The sequence below is a fragment of the Malurus melanocephalus genome, unplaced genomic scaffold, assembly GCF_030028575.1.
Source record: "Malurus melanocephalus ecotype Western Australia unplaced genomic scaffold, MMel_1.1 scaffold_387, whole genome shotgun sequence".
Lineage (NCBI taxonomy): Eukaryota > Metazoa > Chordata > Aves > Passeriformes > Maluridae > Malurus > Malurus melanocephalus.
This window is the reverse complement of record NW_026623619.1, coordinates 16091-35279: the sequence shown is the minus strand read 5'-3', so window position 1 is coordinate 35279 and position 19189 is coordinate 16091. Positions and strand designations below refer to the sequence as shown.

The window sequence follows — 19189 nt, the reverse complement described above, 5'->3', positions numbered from 1 at the left end:
AACCTAAGAACTACATGGCAGCCGACCCTATCTTGGTTTTAATTCTTTCTTAAGTACCAGACAATACGTCATCACAGAGGTGTAATTGGCCTGTGCAATTGGCCCAGGCCTGATGRGCAGCCTGTCCATCAACCTCAGAGCCATGATGGATTGGCTCTAAAACACAGGGAGTAGGGCTCCTTTTGCTGGAGAAGAAGGAGAAAGTTTCTAGAACTTCCTCACAGGAGCCATCTTTGTGGTTTCTTGGTCCCATCCCCCCACCACCAAAAATCAGACYAAGTAAAACCATGACAATGATTCAGAGCATTCCCTAGTGGGATTCCAGCTACTAGTTCCCCAAAAAAATGAGAAGTCTGTTCACCTGAAGTCCAAGGTCTATACTCTGCTGTTCCTATTCCTCATTCACTTCGGTCTTGAACTTCACTATTTCACAATAACTCCAGCCTAGGTTGCCACTGATTATCAAGTTCCCCAACAGTTCTTCATTGTTAGTGAAGTACACTGTTATACTGGTTATACTGGTTGTACATTACATGCTTCCTGCATTTTTGGCAGCCATCAGGGAATATCTAGCSCCTGGTGGCAATGAGGGTTTGTGATACAGAGGTTTCCCTCAGTTGTTCTAAGAAGTGCCCATGTCCACTCTGTTTGGAGGTCTATTATGCACTCTCACCACAGAATCACCATTGTCAGCCTCTTCACTGAATCTGATCCACAGGCTCTCCTGCAGCTCTTGTCCATCCGGACAGGAGCCCTTCATATCCAAGTGGCTCCTTCACATTTAAAGGCAACCCATGTTGTCTTCACTGAGTGTTCCTTCTGAACTTCTGAAGATCTTCTGGTAGTGAGAAATGTCCCTCCACATCTCTGTTTTTCAGCAACATTATTTTTTCATGACTATGTGCAGCGTTCCAGTTGGTCCTGCAYATTCCCCAGATTTAATATATTTTCTCACTCTGGAGCTGGGCTCCTCSCCTTTGTTTCACCATTCTTGAGGTCTTTCTTGCTCTAGCTACCCAACACCATTTCTTTCCACCTTTGTCTTCTGCATTCATATTTGGGCTATAATCTCCCTTCCACAGTACTCCTGGTTTAAAGCCCTCCCTCTAATTCTTTRCTCCACTCTAAATTGTCAGGGAGACTGCTTATCCATTTGGCTTCTGCACCCAAATAGCCCTTGTTCAGCAAGTGCTCAAAGCTGGGCTGTGCAGCTTTACCTGATTTCAAGTTCTGAAAACCTTATCCTTACTCTGAAAGTAACATCTCTTCGCAGTGGTCTCACAGTGATCCCAAATAGGATGTTTTAGTTGAATATGCCTGGTCATGATCACATMTTTTTACTGTGGTCTCTGGCCCAGTTAAACCCTCAAAATTAATGGAAAAGGAGTACATTTGGAAAACTTGTTCCATTTTTGAAGAATCAGCATAGTTAGCAACAGATTGCAGGAATAAAAAGATCTTCTAAAGCATGTRGTTTGTGAAGGATGCAGGTAATTTGAAGTAGAAAGTCCCCTTGCTGATCTGCTGAAGAGTCACTGTTACTGGTCTTCATGCATGTGGGAGGAGAGATAGATACTTTGAAAACATTACTCCACATGCTTTAAAAATCTGYATTATATTCTTAGGGCCCGAGCTTTAAAAACAAACATGCATCTATGCTTATCTGGATCTGGGTGACCCCTCACAGCTTTTGCTATTTCAAAGCCACTAATGCCTAATGCRCTGTACTTCTTATTTTCTTCTCCTAATCTCAGCTTTAACTACTAATAATATGGGAAAATCTTACAGCTGCTGTTGGAGTGTTTTTACTGAGGTAGCAAAAGAGAACTGGTCTAATATGACATTATAAAATTTTGCTTTTGTGAACTGGAACATTTTTATAGAGTAATATGGAAACAATAGTTTAGTTGTTCTTAGTTAAAGCCACTATCCCCTGACCTCAAATTATATTAATAAAAAATAAAGTACCTCTCAGATTAAATAATCAGAAAGAAGCAAGTGGGACAAGACAGTTACTTTTTTGTACCTTTGCAAAATGGGTCACTCCTCCCTCGGTATGTCCTCTGCATTCTCTGCCTGTTTGTAAAGCTGCCCAAAGCAGAGACTCTTACTCCACACATCCAACTTCCCCAGACRTTAGATTCCCATTTTTCAGTAGCCTACCAACGATTGTAATAATACATGTTAAAAACAAGCCAACTTCTTTTTCTGTAAAGATCAAATGACAAGAGCTGGTCTAGGAATCAGTTGCAGGGTGCTCAGCATGTTTGAGCACTGAGATCCTGCTGCTCCTGCTGCAGGGTTATGGGTACAGCTTTCCTTTCCACAGTGAGCCATCTACTTTCTGTGCCAAGAAATGTTCCAGTTGGACAGGCTGGCTCTCATTCAGCTTTCTTGGGATTTGCAGTAGCTAGCTGCTCCTTGCCCAGCAGTATTTCTGTTCCCATCRTTCTCCAGCACACCCTCACTTTTGGGGAAGCTGTGCATTTTCAAAGTCCAGTTTTTAACAGCATGCATTTATGCAAAAGAAGGCCCCACAATATTTCAAGGATTGAATCCTTCCATTCTGCAGAGATCCAAGTGAAAGGAGAAGGATGAACCAAGGAATATTCCTYTGTTTCTATTTAAATCATTAAACACCCATAGCACAGCAATAAGCTCAATCATTTAAATCAAAAGCATTGAAGTCCCATGACATCTACAAACACAACAGGCAAAAATCCAGTACAAGTCAACTTTGTGAACAAGGATTCTTTTTCTACAACATTCTGGAATCCCTCCTGGCCCRTAAAACCTCTAGAGTGTAGCTCCTAAAAGACTTTCAGACCATGGCTGTACAGCAGCAACTGTGTCCTAAACTTACCCTTCCTACTGTAGCTTAATCATGCCTTGCGGGAAGTGTGTCTTGCTGCAGTCGTGATTTTACTTTCTTTTCATTTTTGTCTTGAAAGTTATTCTACCAAGAGTCCATGTTAGTAGGAACTTCCTTCATTACTTAAGGAAAGATGTATGAATCCATGTTAAAGTCAGACATGCACAAAAGCCATTACTCTAGAAAATTGAGGTCAAGCCAGTTAGGATCCTAACCAGCACATATTCCTTACTATTCTTTTCCCCTGCCTGCAATATCATCTCCAGAGGGGCAAAACTTTTGGGGCCACATTGCATTGGAAGATTTGTAGCTGTTTGCACTTCCATTCTGCATCAGACACATTATTTTTCAGAAAAGACCAATTCCCAGTCATAGGTTACCTCTTGTTCCATTCCACAGTGAGACACAGGCTCTGTGTAACCTACATCACCCACCACATCCATCTTGCATTCAGCTTTGGTTTACTGTGCTGCAGTCCCACCAGCGTTGAGGGTACGGTGATGCTGTGCAGAAACAGACCCTAAAATGCCTGCTTTGARCACTTCACACTGCTCTTTGCACTTGTATTGATCCAGAGCTCTGCAGGCTTTGCGTTCAGGCCCCAGGTGGCACRGAAGTTACAGTCACGCCAGAAAACAGCCAGCATCACCCACTGCTGAACTCTTTCAGCTTTAGACCAAAGCTGCAATGAGCTCTCACTTTGCAGCTCTCTGTCCACCCTTGCCAGTGCTCTGGAGAAGTATCACTTTCAAAGTACTTTGTCAAAGCAGAGAAGGCATGATTTTGCCCAAAAAACAGATCTTGAAATTTTATGTTCCGATATCTCAGGCCAGTCAGGTGATTTGTTTCTTCTATAAACACTTTTTACACTTTGCAATTCAAGGCTTTCCCTTGCACAGAAGTGGTTAATAGTTTCTGATTGTTTTCCGTGCCAAAGTAATTCCAAAGTGCTGCAAATCCTTGTTTTCTACCAGCTCTCTCCAAAATAGCACTACTGATTTTGTATCAAGAGTCTGTATTTTGCCTTAAAAGGAGTTTGTAGCAGAAAATGTGGAACACCGGGAAGCTGGTATCTGGACAATTTTTGAAAGGGGAACACGAAGCTCATGAATATGAGGTAYTGTCATTTCCTATGATTAACAACCATCAGATGCTTGACATTTTGGCTGGATGCATCAAATAAAGCACAATAAAAATAAAGTTATCTCCATCTCCTGTTAGCAAAACTGCATTTCTTTCTTATTTTGATGAACTCCTCTACTTGCTTTTTTAAAAACCACAACACTTACTTGCTGCTTAGGGGTCCATTAGCATGATATTTGCCAGTTTCTGTCACCTCCTTGCTGTTCCTTCCTATGCCTATGCTATTGCAGTAAGCATGACCATTTTACACTGTAAATRAGTACTTTTGCAGCAGATGCTTAGCATGATTTCTTGTATTTAGTCATACAGCAAATGAGACTGCAAATTACTAGGAGAGGGAGGCAATCTGGTACTTTGTCACCTTTAAGAGTTAAGGATTGTTGTAAGTTATGAACATGAGGCATTAGTTGTTCTGACCAGAGAGAGAAAATTAGATTAATATGCTATTACATTTTTTTTCATCTTCCTGTATGTTCTCAGCTGATGCTGCTTGACTTCACTCTGTCCCTTTTTGAGTTTTTGGAGTGTGTTTTCCCCCATCGTGTCATGGTCCTGCCTGGTACCTTGTTAGAATCAGGACTCTGCTGAATCTCTCTCACGAAACAGAAATTGGTATTCATGACAGTTCTTACAGTTTCATGATCAGAAAGAGGAACACTGGTGGGAGGCATCCAACATCCAATTTTATCAATATGAATAGCTGAGCACAACACTTTCCTCCTTCCTCTAGTATTTCACAGGAACAACAAGACTGTAAATGATCACAGTGGAGATGCTCTGCCTTTCCTCTGATTGACTGTGTTAACAAATACAATCTGATAACTGCTGACATGATATGATGATATGATATCACATCACTACTCAGTGACAAAGTCAAGGCAAAGCATCCATCTAGAGCCTTCTTCCTCCTCCTAGAGATTCTGTCCTAATTAGTCCTTGGAGTTAATTCAGTTCTACTTCAGCAGTATGTCTTCCAAAATATCTCTAAAATAATCATAAGGTGCTTCTCTAACATCAGATAATGGCACAAAACATAAAAAAATGGTACTGAATGCTCTTCAAATTATGAATTGTAAATCACTGCCATCTTTTTTCATATAGGTGATGCCCAAGTATGCCTGCAAGAACAAGTAACTGTTCTCACTGACTTTTTAGAAGACCTTCTGACTATCTATAGGTTTATTAGATCCGTATTTGTTATGACAACAGAACATGATTGTTTTCTGATTGTGCTGTGACAGAGGATACCAACTCCTAGATGTTAAAACTGCTGTCCAGATAGTAGGTTACATCATAACTCCAGCAAAGAAAGGGAAAAAATTCAATTATGCAAGAGAAAACATTTCATACTACTTGAAGATCAGTCAAGCATCCAAAACAGCTTTCCTGTTCACACACCTCTGCCAAAGAAAGCAGGTTTCAAAACCTATGAAGAGCACTTAGAAGTACAGACCTCAGTATCCCTGAGGAATGTTGCTGTGCAAGTCGGGGATATTGAGGGGCTCCAAACACAGGTCTTCTGGTCCATTTTCCTGGGGTGTGGCAGGTCCCCAGGGCAGAGTGCACATGAACTATGTACCCTCCAGAAGGTGTCAGTCACTTYGGAGTTGTGCCTCAGAGCAGATGAATTAACAGCAACCCCGTCCCAGGTCTTTCAAATGCACCCCAGTCTGGGACTGCTATTCCTGCTACTGCTGCTTCCCAAGGTGAAGGAGATTGCTAAAGATTCCAAGCTGAGCCAGTAGCTAGGAGTTGCATGTAGGGCACAGAGAGATGTTTAGAGAGASATGCTAAGCATTTCCCTCCTACAATTTAAATGAAATGGGCTGAGCTTCTTTGTAMAATCAGAATTGAATTTACCTCTGCGAACAGACACACATGGGCCTAGGACTTTGTGGGAGCAACAGCTTCAAAGCTCTTAATGGATATATGCTATAGGATTTAGGATGGCTCCTAAAATACTACAGAAAAAGTCTGGTGGCTAAGCCAAAGCCATTGTTTGGGAGACCAAAGCTCATTACTTGTCTCCCCTGTGCCCAGCCTCAAAGGAGAGCATCCTATTTCTGTGCTCAGCAACATCAGTGGGGACCCAGAAATAGTGTTCAGTAGTTCAGGGCAGTGTGGGCCAGGGTAGAGTGAGTGAAGATTGCAGTCCTGTGACTCCAAGGGAAGTGTTATTCATGAGCATTGTAGCCTTGAGYCTGTCAGCTGAAAGGCTTCTCTGCTCACAGGGTCGCTGGAGAAGGCCGAGTCATGGTCATTATGACAGGGGATGCTAGAGATGAACAGGGACAGCAGCCCTTGTAGCTGTCACCAAGTGWTGAGTTTGACCTTGCTGGTGTGAGRACAAGAGTGTCAGGATCAGAAATGAGCAGACTGGAAGATTAGGCTATGCTTTTAGGGAGGTGCATGGAGGACTGCACAGAAGTTTTCCTCACTAGTTCTGCTGCAGGAAGACTATGTTTTTCTGCTGCCAGGAAAGAGAGGATATAGGAATAAACCGTTGAAGGAAAGATCAGACAATGCTGAACAAGTAATGATATCACTTCAGAGCTAGGAACATTTTGCCTTATGGACATACCCACAGGATTCTGGGGCTTTTCTTTCCATTACAGGGGATTGGCCACTGAGTCTAGATCCAGGGTCTTTGCCATCCCTGCCTGGTTCTACATTGTAAGGACAGTCATGTTCTCAATCAAAGAGACACATGGGTACCTGACCTAGTAATTCCTTTGTGACCTATGGCTCTTAGTACCTTCTCCTGTCACAGAAAAGGAGGCAACAGCCTTTATCATATCTCCAACTAGGCATGTGAAAGACTAGAATCTGTCCCAGTCATTGCTATCTTTTTTCCTCCAATTTCACTGTTGGCTCTTCAGGACTGGCAAACTCCAGCCTTAGAATTAAGTCTGTGCTTTTCCAGGACTTTGTGACTTCCCCTTCCTGAAATGAATGCTGCACCTGCATCTACCTGGGGGGCATAATTCTACCTGCCAGATCTCACAGGTATCTTGTACACATTTGATTGCCTCTAGCTAACACAGGGCTCAAGTACACTGCGCTGTGTCCTCTGTCCTTACTTTCTWACTGAAGACCTTGGTGTACCTTGAACAGGATCACCCCACTCCACCCCACAAAATGCAGATGACACACACCCAGCCTCTTCCTTGCCTATCACTGGGTAAAACTATAAAATATCTTTCTTTCTGGGTCCCTAGTTCCCCTATGGTTCCCAGTCTGTTCCTGAGAGAACTGTTTTACATTTACTAACAGGTCTACACAGCAATTTCCTGACCTCAGTTCCTGGGTTTAYAGCATAAAAAAACCTGGCATGTCAATTCCCCTGCTAGTCATTGGCTAGGATCTTGAGTCAGACATTACCAGGTTGTTTCCAAATTTAACCAGGTTAATTTTCCAAGGATATGTTAAAAATCTTAGCTAAAGCCATTTTAAATTTACAACTTCAGGCCTTTGAAGTCTGGTGGCATCAAAAGGTACAGAGTTTAAGGAAGTTATTTARTGACTCATGGCAGTAATTAAACCAACAATATCAACACTGTCGTGTTTCTGTTACATGTGGCATGTCACAGTTTCCCTGAAATCTGGTTTGCCCTGCTTCTGCCTTATAGTTGACTCTCCTCTCTATGAATAAGTGCAACAGAGACCTTTAAATCACCTTACCTCCAGGACTATTCTTCTAATCTAGATACATGATTCATTTTGTCATGAAAAGCCATACCTACTTCTTGAAGGAATTGCAGCATTGTTTTCAGGAAGGCCTTAGATCCTTTTTTTTTATGAACAAGCTTTTTGCTCCTGAAGCAGTGGGATTTGGTATTAAGAAGCAAAGCAAAACAAGACTTGATTTGGAGATTTGATTGAATTTTTAATTTTTCCTTCAAGCTGCAGGAGGAAGGGCTGGGGGTCGTAAGAGGCTGCAGTCTGGGGTGGCGTGATGTGCTCTCTCACATTGCAACGTCATGTCAGCCAACAGTAATGCTCCCTGGTATTTTGCCACTGAAACCTTCAAATGTCATTACCCCGTGGGTAATTCTGCTTTACACTCCAGTGCATCAACCTCACTCCTGGCATGAGGAAGCTGTACTGCCACTTAGGAGATGTGGCTTCAAACCTCAGCTCTGGCTTTCAAGATCTTGATTTCTTTCCTGGGCAGCAGATTTAAATTTAGCATTCAAGAARGCTGTCGTGTGTTTTCATAGGAACTAGAAGAAGTAGTCTTGAGGGCTAAGAATAATGAGAAATATGTCTGTGAGCAATATGAGTGGGGCAAAAGTGGGGAACTGGTGACACTATTTGATGGGAACCAGAGGCACCATGAGGACAGCATCGTTCTCCAGTGCCTCTGCTGGTACCACAGAAGGTCCAGAACTGGGAACGCTGGTGTTCAGTAGGTGTTGTCAGCTCAACTTCCCACTTTCATTTGGCTCTAGTCCTTCCCCTCATGGGAGAGGAGGGGGATAAGCAGACACAGTGAAAACCTCAAATGCTCTAGTGCAGCAGACCAGAGAAGAGGGTGCTCAGATGTGAAACAATACTTCTCAAATGTAGATCTCAAGGCCAAGGAATATTATTTGCTCTTTGTATTGCCTTCCGCCSCGCCCTTAACCAAGTCCTCCTTTTGCTTGCAGCTCAGTATTTTGCTAGCATCATGGTCATCGTTGGTCTGTCTGTGGTGGTAACAGTGCTGGTTCTGCAGTTTCACCATCATGACCCCCAAGCGGGAAAGATGCCCAAATGGGTAAGCAGCATTGGTGGTAAATGTTCAGCAGGTTACTATTGAAGGAAAATTCTCTAAAAACTATAGTAAACTTGTTATAARTGAGGGGCAGAAGTTGTGCTCTGTTAATCTGAAGAGCCAGTTACACACAGCATAGTTGACACATTTGCAATTGAAGAGAAAGAACTAGCATACTAAATTTGTTTTTCCATTAAAAGCAGTCTGTCTTACTCTCCGTTAAAAATGGTTCCTCCTATTTGTCCTTTCTTTTTAACTTTTACAAATTATGGCTAATGTTGTGGGTAGTACCTTTGATTTCTTATCCATCAGATACCAGAGTACTGGCAGAATGTGCTAAACTAGCACCAGTCTCTACTGGACAGATTGTCTGCTGCCATCCGATCCATTTCCCAGTACATCCCCTTTTCTCCACAGCAGCAGTCAGCCCAGTAAGGTCCGTGCCAGCTGGCTTTCAAACAGAATTTTTATTTTAGATWTTTAAGTTTAAAAATAATAGGCTTTTCCCCACCTCTCTCCTTTTCCTAGGAGATTTTAGAATTGGCAAGGTATGTTTTGTGTTTACTAAATGAAAAAGAACAAAAGCAGAAGTAGATACAAATAGTCACAGTCCTGTATCTACCACTCTGTTTTCACAGAGTCTGGTTGTACAACATCCTTTGGTATCTTGTYCACCACATTTGTCATGCTACACAATTATCCTGACATGCTGGATAATTGAATATCACATGGTTACCAATGTCAGCCCAAGTTCAGAACTGATTTCCATTTCCTCTCTTAAAATAAACTGCAACCTCAATGCATTTTTTTTAAAGTAACAATTAAGCATACTTACAATTATTTCCCAAAGCGCTGTATGATTTTAAAACCTCTTCCTTTCAAGGCAGCAGAGAATGRTTTCTGGATAAACCTGCATGTAAGCAAAACCTGAGGACACAAATCTGGGAAAACAGGCTTCAGGTGTCTTCATGGACAGAGTCTGCAGCACTGTAACAGACCCCATTTTGTTGCTTTATCTGCTTTTTGAGGAGCCCAGACGCAATGGCTCATGTTACACCTGCTCACAGGCCCTGCAAGTCAGCTCTTGCTCTCTACCAATTTCTTGTTTTCGTGGCTGGAAACACAGCATGCAACAAATTTTCACTCAGGAGGAACCTTGTTTAGTGGCCTTGTTCAGTGACAGCTGAACTGGTGTACATTACAAAACATGCCACCAGGAAGCACAAACTGTGGAAAGAATTACTGGGGAGTGCAGATGTTAGACTGTAAAACTGTAAACCAGACAAGCTGACAGGGCTGAGGGATCTCAGGAGGAAAAATGTGAATGCCAAGTATGCAGGGAAGAGGCTGACCCTAGAAAAGTAGGCATTTTTCCTCTGCAAGACACAGGCAAGGCTCATTTGTTAGAATTCATGGCAGTCTCTCTCTTTTCTTTTTTTATTTTTAAATTTCGCCTGCCTACCTATGTCAAGTGTCTCTTGCAGAGACACCTTGAATGACTTTTRCTCAGTAAAAAATATAAATCTGAAGTGATGAAGTAACATAAGGTGATGAAGGAAATATTTTTTGCATTAAATTTGTTTTTTGCAATTCCAGTATCAGCAGCTGCCCTTACCATCTAATTGCTTTGCACAGTATCCTCTTCCTGTCTGAGCCAGACATCAGCCTACTGCAAACTCTAACCCTGATTAACTGGATATTGTTACAGGATTGTTCTCACCTCCTGCTTAAATGGATTTATCTGCTGGAGTCAGTTGCAGGGGGAGATTGGACAGTTGGGCTTGTGTGGGAGCTTCTGCAGACCCAGAAGATTGTACTGGATGCATTTACTAAATACCTGCTTTCTAAACCATTTACAGTTGAGCAGTTTATTTTCCCTGCCTGTTTCTCAAGGGGTCTGTGCTTGCACTTTGCAACAGAAGRAGGAGAGTGCCTGTTAGTGTTTATCCCCTCTGTAGGTGATAATGTCCCTCATTCCACTGCTCAGAATTATGCCTTTCTTTCTATTAATCTTTGATGACTTATGAACCAGCTTTTTCCAAGAGAGGAGTTTAAATCCAAGGTTTTCATCCAGGRCATTTGTTGGCCACCCAGCTGAGAAGTGAGAGCTGCTGGCTGACTGGCACTTTTGATAATGTCTGCTGAGCCAGCATGGAAAGGAATGATAAGGAAGGCGCAGCTGAGGAGCTGTTTGGGAATGGGTTACATTAGACATGGACTCAGTATAGCTCAACTGACCTTCCTGTGCTGACAGCCAAGACTGTTGCATAGGAAGGAGGTTTGGAGAGACAAAGTGCTGACAGAAGAAGGGGTTTTGTGGGAAAAGGCTAGAGAACTCTGCCAGAATCAGGTTTGTTGTTCCAGGCTTCTCTTTTGATATGCTCCAAACCTGAACATGCACAGTTTTGCTCAGGTGCAGATGCCCAAGAGAGCTGTAACTGGAGACTTTCTGTCCTGGACTAGGCCAGGCATGTGGCTGTGATGGGAGCAGTGCAGCTGCATTGTAATTAGAGAGGCTCACAGCAAGGTTAGGCTGTTGACCTGTGTCCAGATAGCTGTACCTGTGTCCTTCCTTCATAGAAACCCATATATAACAACACAGGTGAGAATATAACTCATGTTATCATAATCAGTCTGTTTTCCAAAAACAGTATGCTGTAGCTGTCCCTTGAATTAATTGGTATGACAAGAACAGATTGATGCCCGAATGTCTGAGTTTTCAAGGAAATAAGGCATTTGAAAATCCAAGCTAATTAAAAGCTGTGTTACTGTCTTCTGGGTATTTATTTTTCTGTGTGGAAATGGGTTTGACTGTAGTTATAAATGTAATTTCCCTAAGGAGTAAAAACATTGTCTTGAAAAAAAAAAGGAGCGTTCCTGCCTAAACGTGCTTTTTCACCTCACATCTCCTTCCAGAGTTAAGGCAGACATATTAACATTTTCTAATAAGAAAGTTTGTCTGACTTAGTATTKTGAAATTAACAGTCCTGGAGAATTAATTTCTTTCTCCCTTTTGGAACCAACACTGTTGATACACTGCTAGCAATAAGGCCTGTATTTTGTTCCATGCTGTCCCATTTTGTGTCCTTSAGCAGTCTGAGTACATTGCAATTAAGTAAGTTCAATTAAATGCAGGACCAGATTTTTAGGCTGCAACATTATAGGTAGCTATTTGTTTGKGGTGACTGTGGAGGAAATAATGAAATATTTAAAGCAAACTAATGAGAATAATGGGAAAACAGTCTTTCAGGGCTGTCACAGTTTACCCAGCTGGYACCTAAGTACCAGACAGCCACTTGCTCACACCCTGCCTCTCTTCCCTCATGAGGACAAGAATCAGAAAAATATTCCAACACTTTGTGGGTTGAGAGAAGAGCCGTTTAATAATTGAAACAAAATAGAATATGATAATAGGAATAATATTTATTACAGTAATGAATAACAACAATAAAAATAGGCATAGCAACAGCAAAGAAGAAAGAGTAATAAAATGCAAGAGAAACAAATGATGCACAATACAATTGCTCACCACCTGCTGACTGATGCACAGCCTGCTTTTGACCAGTGATTGATAGCCCCCAACCARATCCCCACATTTTATCCCTTTGGCTAGTTCAGGTCAGCTCTCCTGGCCATGCTTCCTCATGGTATTGTGTGCACCTGCTCACTGGCAGAGCRCAGGAAACAGGAAAGTCCCTGATTCAGGGGAGGCACTACTTTCCAGCAACTAAAACATCAGTCTTTTATCAACATTGTTCTCATACTGCATCCAAAATACCACACTGTACCAGCTCTATTCCTGCAAAAATTGTGACAATAATGAAGAACAAAAGATTMATTAGTGGTAGAGAAGAAAAATGGCTCACAGAAAACAGCACAGGGCTGTGACCTAGAAGAGCTGTCACTGCAGAATTAAAAARTTGTGTTACTGCCTTTCACTGGTCATTGGTTTTGGCYATTATTACTATTATTATTATTAGTAGTAGTAGTATTAATATCTGTGGTTATTAAAGCTTCCTCCTTTCTGAAATTATGCTTGTCATTACAGCAGAAAGTCAAAGTGCTTAGCTGTAATTTCCCCTTTCTTGTATCTTTACACTGCAAACACAGGAGTCAAGTCAGCTGTAATTTCCCCTTTCTTATATCTTTACGCTGCAAACACAGGAGTCAAGTTTTCCTGCATTTAAAACCACTTTGGAGGCAAAGTGTGATCATGCCTGTTCTCTCCTTAATGTCAGATTATTTGTCTTGCAACCAGGATGGTAAAGCCATCAAAGAGGCCTGTCTGCATGGAGGGTCTCTCACAAGCACATTGCAAATGTCTGTTTTGTACACATAACAYCTGGAAGACCTTACAAGTACGAGATTTTACTGATTTAGTTTGGTGCTCTTCACACAAGAGCGATTCCACAGCGCTCTTCCTGCCTTTTGCATTAAACAGTGTTACCAAGAGGAATTCTAGCAGGCTCAGATTTCAGATGAAACATCTGAAGACCAGTTCACTGGAAAAAAATTATGGATGCACTCTCTAGAGCTAACTCACCGGATGACCTTGACAAGAAACATATGAGGCACAATCTGCTACAAGCAGGTTGGAGCACTCTTGTGATGCACCAGCGCACAGGGAAATGACAGCAGTTAATTGTGGCACTCAGATTTTGGACTGCTACATTTAATTGATTTGGTCTTTTGAAAAAAAGCCTGCTGCATTATATGATTGAATTCATCAGAGGATTATAAAACAGCTTTCAAAAAAAAACAAGGCCTTTTATTTAGATGTAAACAATTGGGAAATGTTCTAGAATCTGTCATATAGGGATTTTTTTTTAGCAAAATCTAAAAACTGGGCCTCCCAAAATATTTAACTGTATCTTTTTTCTTACAATCTGAGAAATGCTTGAAAACCATACAGGCAGTTTTGTGCTGTCTGCTCAATTGCAGAGATCTGGGATTGTTTGATAAAGATGCGTCTTCAAGAACCATCTTGTAAACTAAGATTTTACGTGTCTTTTGCTTTACATGGTAAGTGGGTGTTGAACAACCCTATGTTCAAGATAGATCCAAGAAAAAGCCATCCTTGGTAAAACCTCAAAAAAAAGGTTTGAAAGCTGATAGCTGTAGAACACAGAAATCCATCAGTATTTTTAAGAGACTGTGCAGGCTAGCTATAATAGTCACAAAATATTTCAAAAGCTTTTATAATGCCCCAGAGTCTCCTGTATTTCAGCCACGGTAACTCTCTTCCAGGTCCGTGTCATCCTGCTGAATTGGTGTGCTTGGTTTTTACGAATGAAAAAACCTGGGGAAAATATAAAGCCCCTGTCTTGCAAATACAGCTACTCCAAGCACCACCTGAGCGTGAACAGCATGGAGGTGAACGTCCTTCCTGGGCACCAGTCCAGCAATGGCAACACCATCTACAGCTACCACACTATGGAGAGCCCCTGCTGCCCCCAGAACAACGACCTGGGCGGCAAGGGCGGAAAGATGACTTGCCCCTTAGCTGAAGATATTGAGCTTGTGCAGAAGAAAGCTTTAATGGATACTCTCCCCGTGATGGTGAAGATCCTGGAGGAGGTCCAGTTCATTGCAACACGGTTCAGGAAACAAGATGAGGGTGAAGAGATCTGCAGTGAGTGGAAGTTTGCAGCTGCTGTCATAGACAGATTGTGTCTGGTTGCATTTACCCTTTTTGCCATCATTTGCACATTTACAATACTCATGTCTGCTCCAAATTTTATAGAAGCTGTTTCGAAGGATTTTGCGTAAGGTTTTCAAAGGTGATACGAGCATGATAACCCAAAAGTGAATATTGCCAGTAATTTTACCAGATAATTTAACTCAAATAGAGAAGTGTACTTATATATGCTAACATACACAGAAGGGGATTAAAATAATTTCAGGACCTAATTATTCCTGATGTTAGTGATTGTAGTTACTGCATAGTAAACACATTGAACTCTGTTACTTCTTTCATAGACTAGTGCCACATGTAATTATGTCATGATCTGTGATAAGTGATAGACAAGAATTCGATACATTACAATATTACAATATGTTTATTACAAGTTAACACTAGTATCAAAGTGTTCCTATGATATTGTGAACTTTTGGATATTGTTAATTTAATTGAWCATTGATGACTATAAATTTTGCATAATTTTGTTGTTTTCAGTATGTTTGTGTTTTATAATTATTGTTTGGTGTGGCTGTGACATGCACTTCTCAGATTTAAAAGACAAATCCACAGTCTCATGATGCTGTATATTGTATTTATTTAAATAAACTGTCATCATATTAGCTCAAACTACCACAGTGACTGGAATGTTTTCTCAGTAAACTCGTTAAAAAAATTCTTTCCCAGAAAATCACTTTGGTTCTTTTTTTTTTTAGTTAGGAGGTATTAGTTAGGGTATTGGTTGTGACATTGAAAAGAAAATTCCTCCTCCTTGCTGACAACCATGTATACCATTAAYGATRCCTTCTTAGCTGTCTCACAGCTTAACTGTTTCTGGCACCTTGAAAATGTACTCATTTTAAATATCTCTGGTCTCTTGGAACACAGTTGCCAACCTAATACTGCCAAACTCTGTGCAATTAGGGCAGAATCTTGTGTCTCCATAATATATAGGAAATGGTCCACAGATTTAATTTGGCTCAGATTTCATATCTAATCTATACCACCAAAGTAGTACTTTTTGAAAATTCTATTATTACATTCTCTTTTCCATGTGGTAAGTAGACTTTGTTAAAAGAAGTGTATAAAAGACTAATTTTATTTTGCTAAACTTTAATGTATCAATGTTTATTATCAATTTGCTGTCCCCAAATATTCTATAATATGATGTCTATATATTAATAAAACATCATTTAATTATGCCACTTCCTGGAATATAAGGGGAGAAAAAAAAAAGCAGTGTCCTCAATGGCAGCTTCCTTACATCTAATACTGTGGATGGGAATGACACCTCCATTACAGGATTTTATTTTCCTTACTGATCACAGCAGAGCTACAAAAGAGCATGGTCTGATGTAGACACCTTTCTTCTTTGGAGTGACACAGCTTTTCTCTGAATGCTCACTTGTCGAAAACAACAATCTCTTGTCATCTCTAGCTGACTGTCAACTTCCTGTTCTTCCAGTTAGTGTAAAAAGCACCATTTCACTTATCTGCATGATGGGATCCTTCCCACCATCACTGTCAGAGAGAAAGAAGCTGATCATGCTTTTACTCAACAGAAGCTGCTTCCATTTAAAAGGTGATGGTGAAGCTTCTTCCAGAGTTGAAGMAATATGCTACTAATTCTTTAGGGAAAAGGTGCCTGTGCTTTTCCACTAAGGCCTTTCAGARACTTCACTGTTTTGAATGCTAAACCTCTGTAGCTGCAAGGTTAGATCATCACAGCCATGGATTTAGCATACTTCTTAGAGTTATATGCAAAAAAGCACCTAAGCAGGTCAACCTAAGAAGGTCCTGGCTACAGTGACCTGTTTTATATTTCATCTAKCTTTCATGGTTGCTTCAGCTCCAGGAGCAGCTCCAAGTGGTAACCTTCGCTGCTAGTAAAAGCCTCTACTGAAAATTTCATCCATATTTCACAGAGATTTTCATAGGAGCACTAGTGCTTTAAGGAACTCATTCTCCAGCAGGAGAAAACTCTGATGACACCTGGTTCTTTCTTCTGCCCATTTTGCTGCTTCTGCTTACAAAATTGTTCTCACTGAGGTACAAAATGTAATTCAGGAGGGTTTTGCCTAATAGAAACACCTCAATGAGCAGCAGAATTAGCTTGGGAGTTTGAGTTAGTTGTACGAGGCTCTTCTCTTGGACAACAAATGAAATGGTCATTTCATTTGTCCATTAGTTAAAAGTCTAAATATCCAATTATTTCTGCAGCTTGTGATGCAGGATGCTAAGTAAACTTTGGACCACTTGTTCAAGGACCACTAATATTTTTGCTTGAAAAGCATTTTTGAAAGTAATTTCCAGTGACAGGACAAAAAGGTAGAAGCTGATGTTAAARCACACAGTCAAAATAACTTAGCTTCCTAATGCAAAGCATGTTCCCTTGCATGAGAAGGAGTTATGGTATAAGTGCATTTTTAACTGGATGAATACATCTAAGAATCAGAAGGAGGGTGGAAACGATATGAAACAACAGTGAAAAACTAATTTAAATTACTTTTAAAAATATATATATAAAATCKGTGCAAATAAAAGAATTCCATGTATAGGCTATGACTTTATACTGTTAGGCTGCCAAGGATGAGTTGTCCCTTACAGAAATGTCCTAAAACTCCAATTGTATCAGTGACATGCAGTGTACAACTCTTTACACTGGACTGAAGCTACTTGCTGATTACTTTTTCAGATCACATAKGAGGCAGATCCTTTTGCTATCCAGTCATCACTTGGCCTTTTGAAAGGTACTAACATTGTTACCACAAAATTTGTAGAGTGACCTGGTGTAAAACAGCACAGAAAAATGGTTACTGTGCATAGAGAGTGCAAATAAATTTAAGATTTTCCTGAGAGTTACAGTACACTTGGAAAGATTGATACATACTGAGTCACAGCTCTTCATGCCATCACCCATTAGTATCATGATATATTTAATTCCAAAAGAAGGAAAAAATCCCAAACTGATTAAAAAGGTTAAATGGTAACAAGAAATTAACCTATAACATCCTTTCCAAAATCCAGGCACTTACAGAAATGTTACACAAAGAGTGATGACCTTACTGTCCCCTGGTAACATGGGAACATGATAATAAAGATGCTTGTGTACTTTATCCTTTTGAGGAGCTGCTTATTTCCTCAAGGGCACGGTAGGTTTCTGCTGTGAAGCTATTCAGCATAAGAGGATGAGAATCTGCCCTGGTTTATTCATTGACCTTAAAGAACTGTACCTATAATCAAACATAATCTTTACTTCGACTCATGGGTTACCTTAACATATCTAGATATACCCAGGGCCACATGGGTGTTTTTGTTCTTGTTAGATCTTTTTTGCCTTGCAAATTTTCTGTTTTATCTGCCATCATGAGATACAAAGCTGTATAATTTACAGCAGTGAATATCAAGTGTTTCTATATTACAGTAAAGCTACATATTTATTTCATTCGCAATTAACTTTTCAGTATTAAGGATAATAAAGAAGTAGAGGATCATGATCTAAACCCATTATTCTAAATTACCAAGTGCCTAGGAAAAGAGGATGCCATGAATCAAAASAAAGTTAATGAAGAACAGGACTAATCTGGGATTTTAGACAATAAGAATGTCAAACACTGTGAAATCCCCAAATACTGTGAAATCCCCAAAGAAATAAAGGGAGGCAAAACCAGCTGAAATGCTTTCCTTTTGGTGGTGCTCCTCTTGGCAGAATTTGGAAGAAAAATTTAGAACTCTGTAAACATGTGGTGAGGTTACATCTGGGTTAAGAGATTGGGCTCAGCAGTGATCCTCTGGCTGAAAGGCTTCCYAGAATGATATATCCAGTTTGGATTTATATGCTAAATAAGCATTTCTTGATCTCTTCTTTCTTTTTTTCCTTGATGACAGACCAAGGGAGAAAGCACATGAAATATACAAAACTCAAAGTTTCAAAGTAAATAAGAAAGCTTTTGCTCAGAAAGCTGTCTCCTTTTCTTGTTGAGTGAGAGAATGTGAATGGCTCTTCACAGGCCAGAGTAGAAGTGCATCTTGGGTTTGTGCTTGATAAAGGTTGTTAAAGCTAAACTCCATCACAACTGCTTTCTTCCACCATTCCAGATAGTCTTCAGATCTTCAATTCCTCATCAAGTCTGTTGAATCATAAAACTAATTGACACCATTTTTCTCCTGTGCCAGTTTAGGACCAAGAGTGGCTGTGTCTCAAATGCTTTCAAAAGGTGTTTAATCTTAACATCCAATAACAGAGAATTCAGTTTCCCTAATATATCATTGGCATATTTATCTCTCCTTGCTAATCTCTAGCTTATAAATGAATCTAGTAGTTTCAATCACTTAAAAACATTTCATATGACAAAGCAAAATGTCAGGATTGTTAGCTGATTAAGTATGAGGGAAAAAAACGTTTATGGTGATAATCACAATCATTATTAGCAATCAAARTCCAATTCTAAAACTAATGGCAGAGTTATTTTAATATTGGGAATATCTTGATCATGTCACAGACATAATTTTGGAAAAGAACGTTTCCTAGTTCTTCAAACATAGACAATTTATTTTGTGAACAGAAGCCTCTGAGTTGTTACACAGGCTGCCAACACACTGCCCCTGTAGATTTTCATTTAATGGAAGGAACTGATGGAGACCTTCCTAGGTAAACATTGTTTTGACACAGACCAGATAGACTTGCTTGACTAAAGGAAAAAAAATGTTGAACCAAAAAAAAAAAAAAAAAAAAAAAAAA

General features: G+C 40.3%; 1 protein-coding gene across 1 annotated transcript in view; it reads left to right on the top strand.

Moving 5' to 3' along the window:
* Positions 1 to 14802, top strand: part of LOC130581158 (neuronal acetylcholine receptor subunit alpha-7-like) — a 43280-nt gene extending 28478 nt beyond the window's left edge. The window contains exons 9-10 of the mRNA XM_057379109.1: positions 8665 to 8774; positions 14019 to 14802. Of these exons, the coding sequence (XP_057235092.1) occupies positions 8665 to 8774; positions 14019 to 14540 (632 nt within the window). The 3' untranslated portion in view covers positions 14541 to 14802. The remainder of the gene's footprint in view (positions 1 to 8664; positions 8775 to 14018) is intronic.
* Positions 14803 to 19189: the final 4387 nt, after the last annotated feature.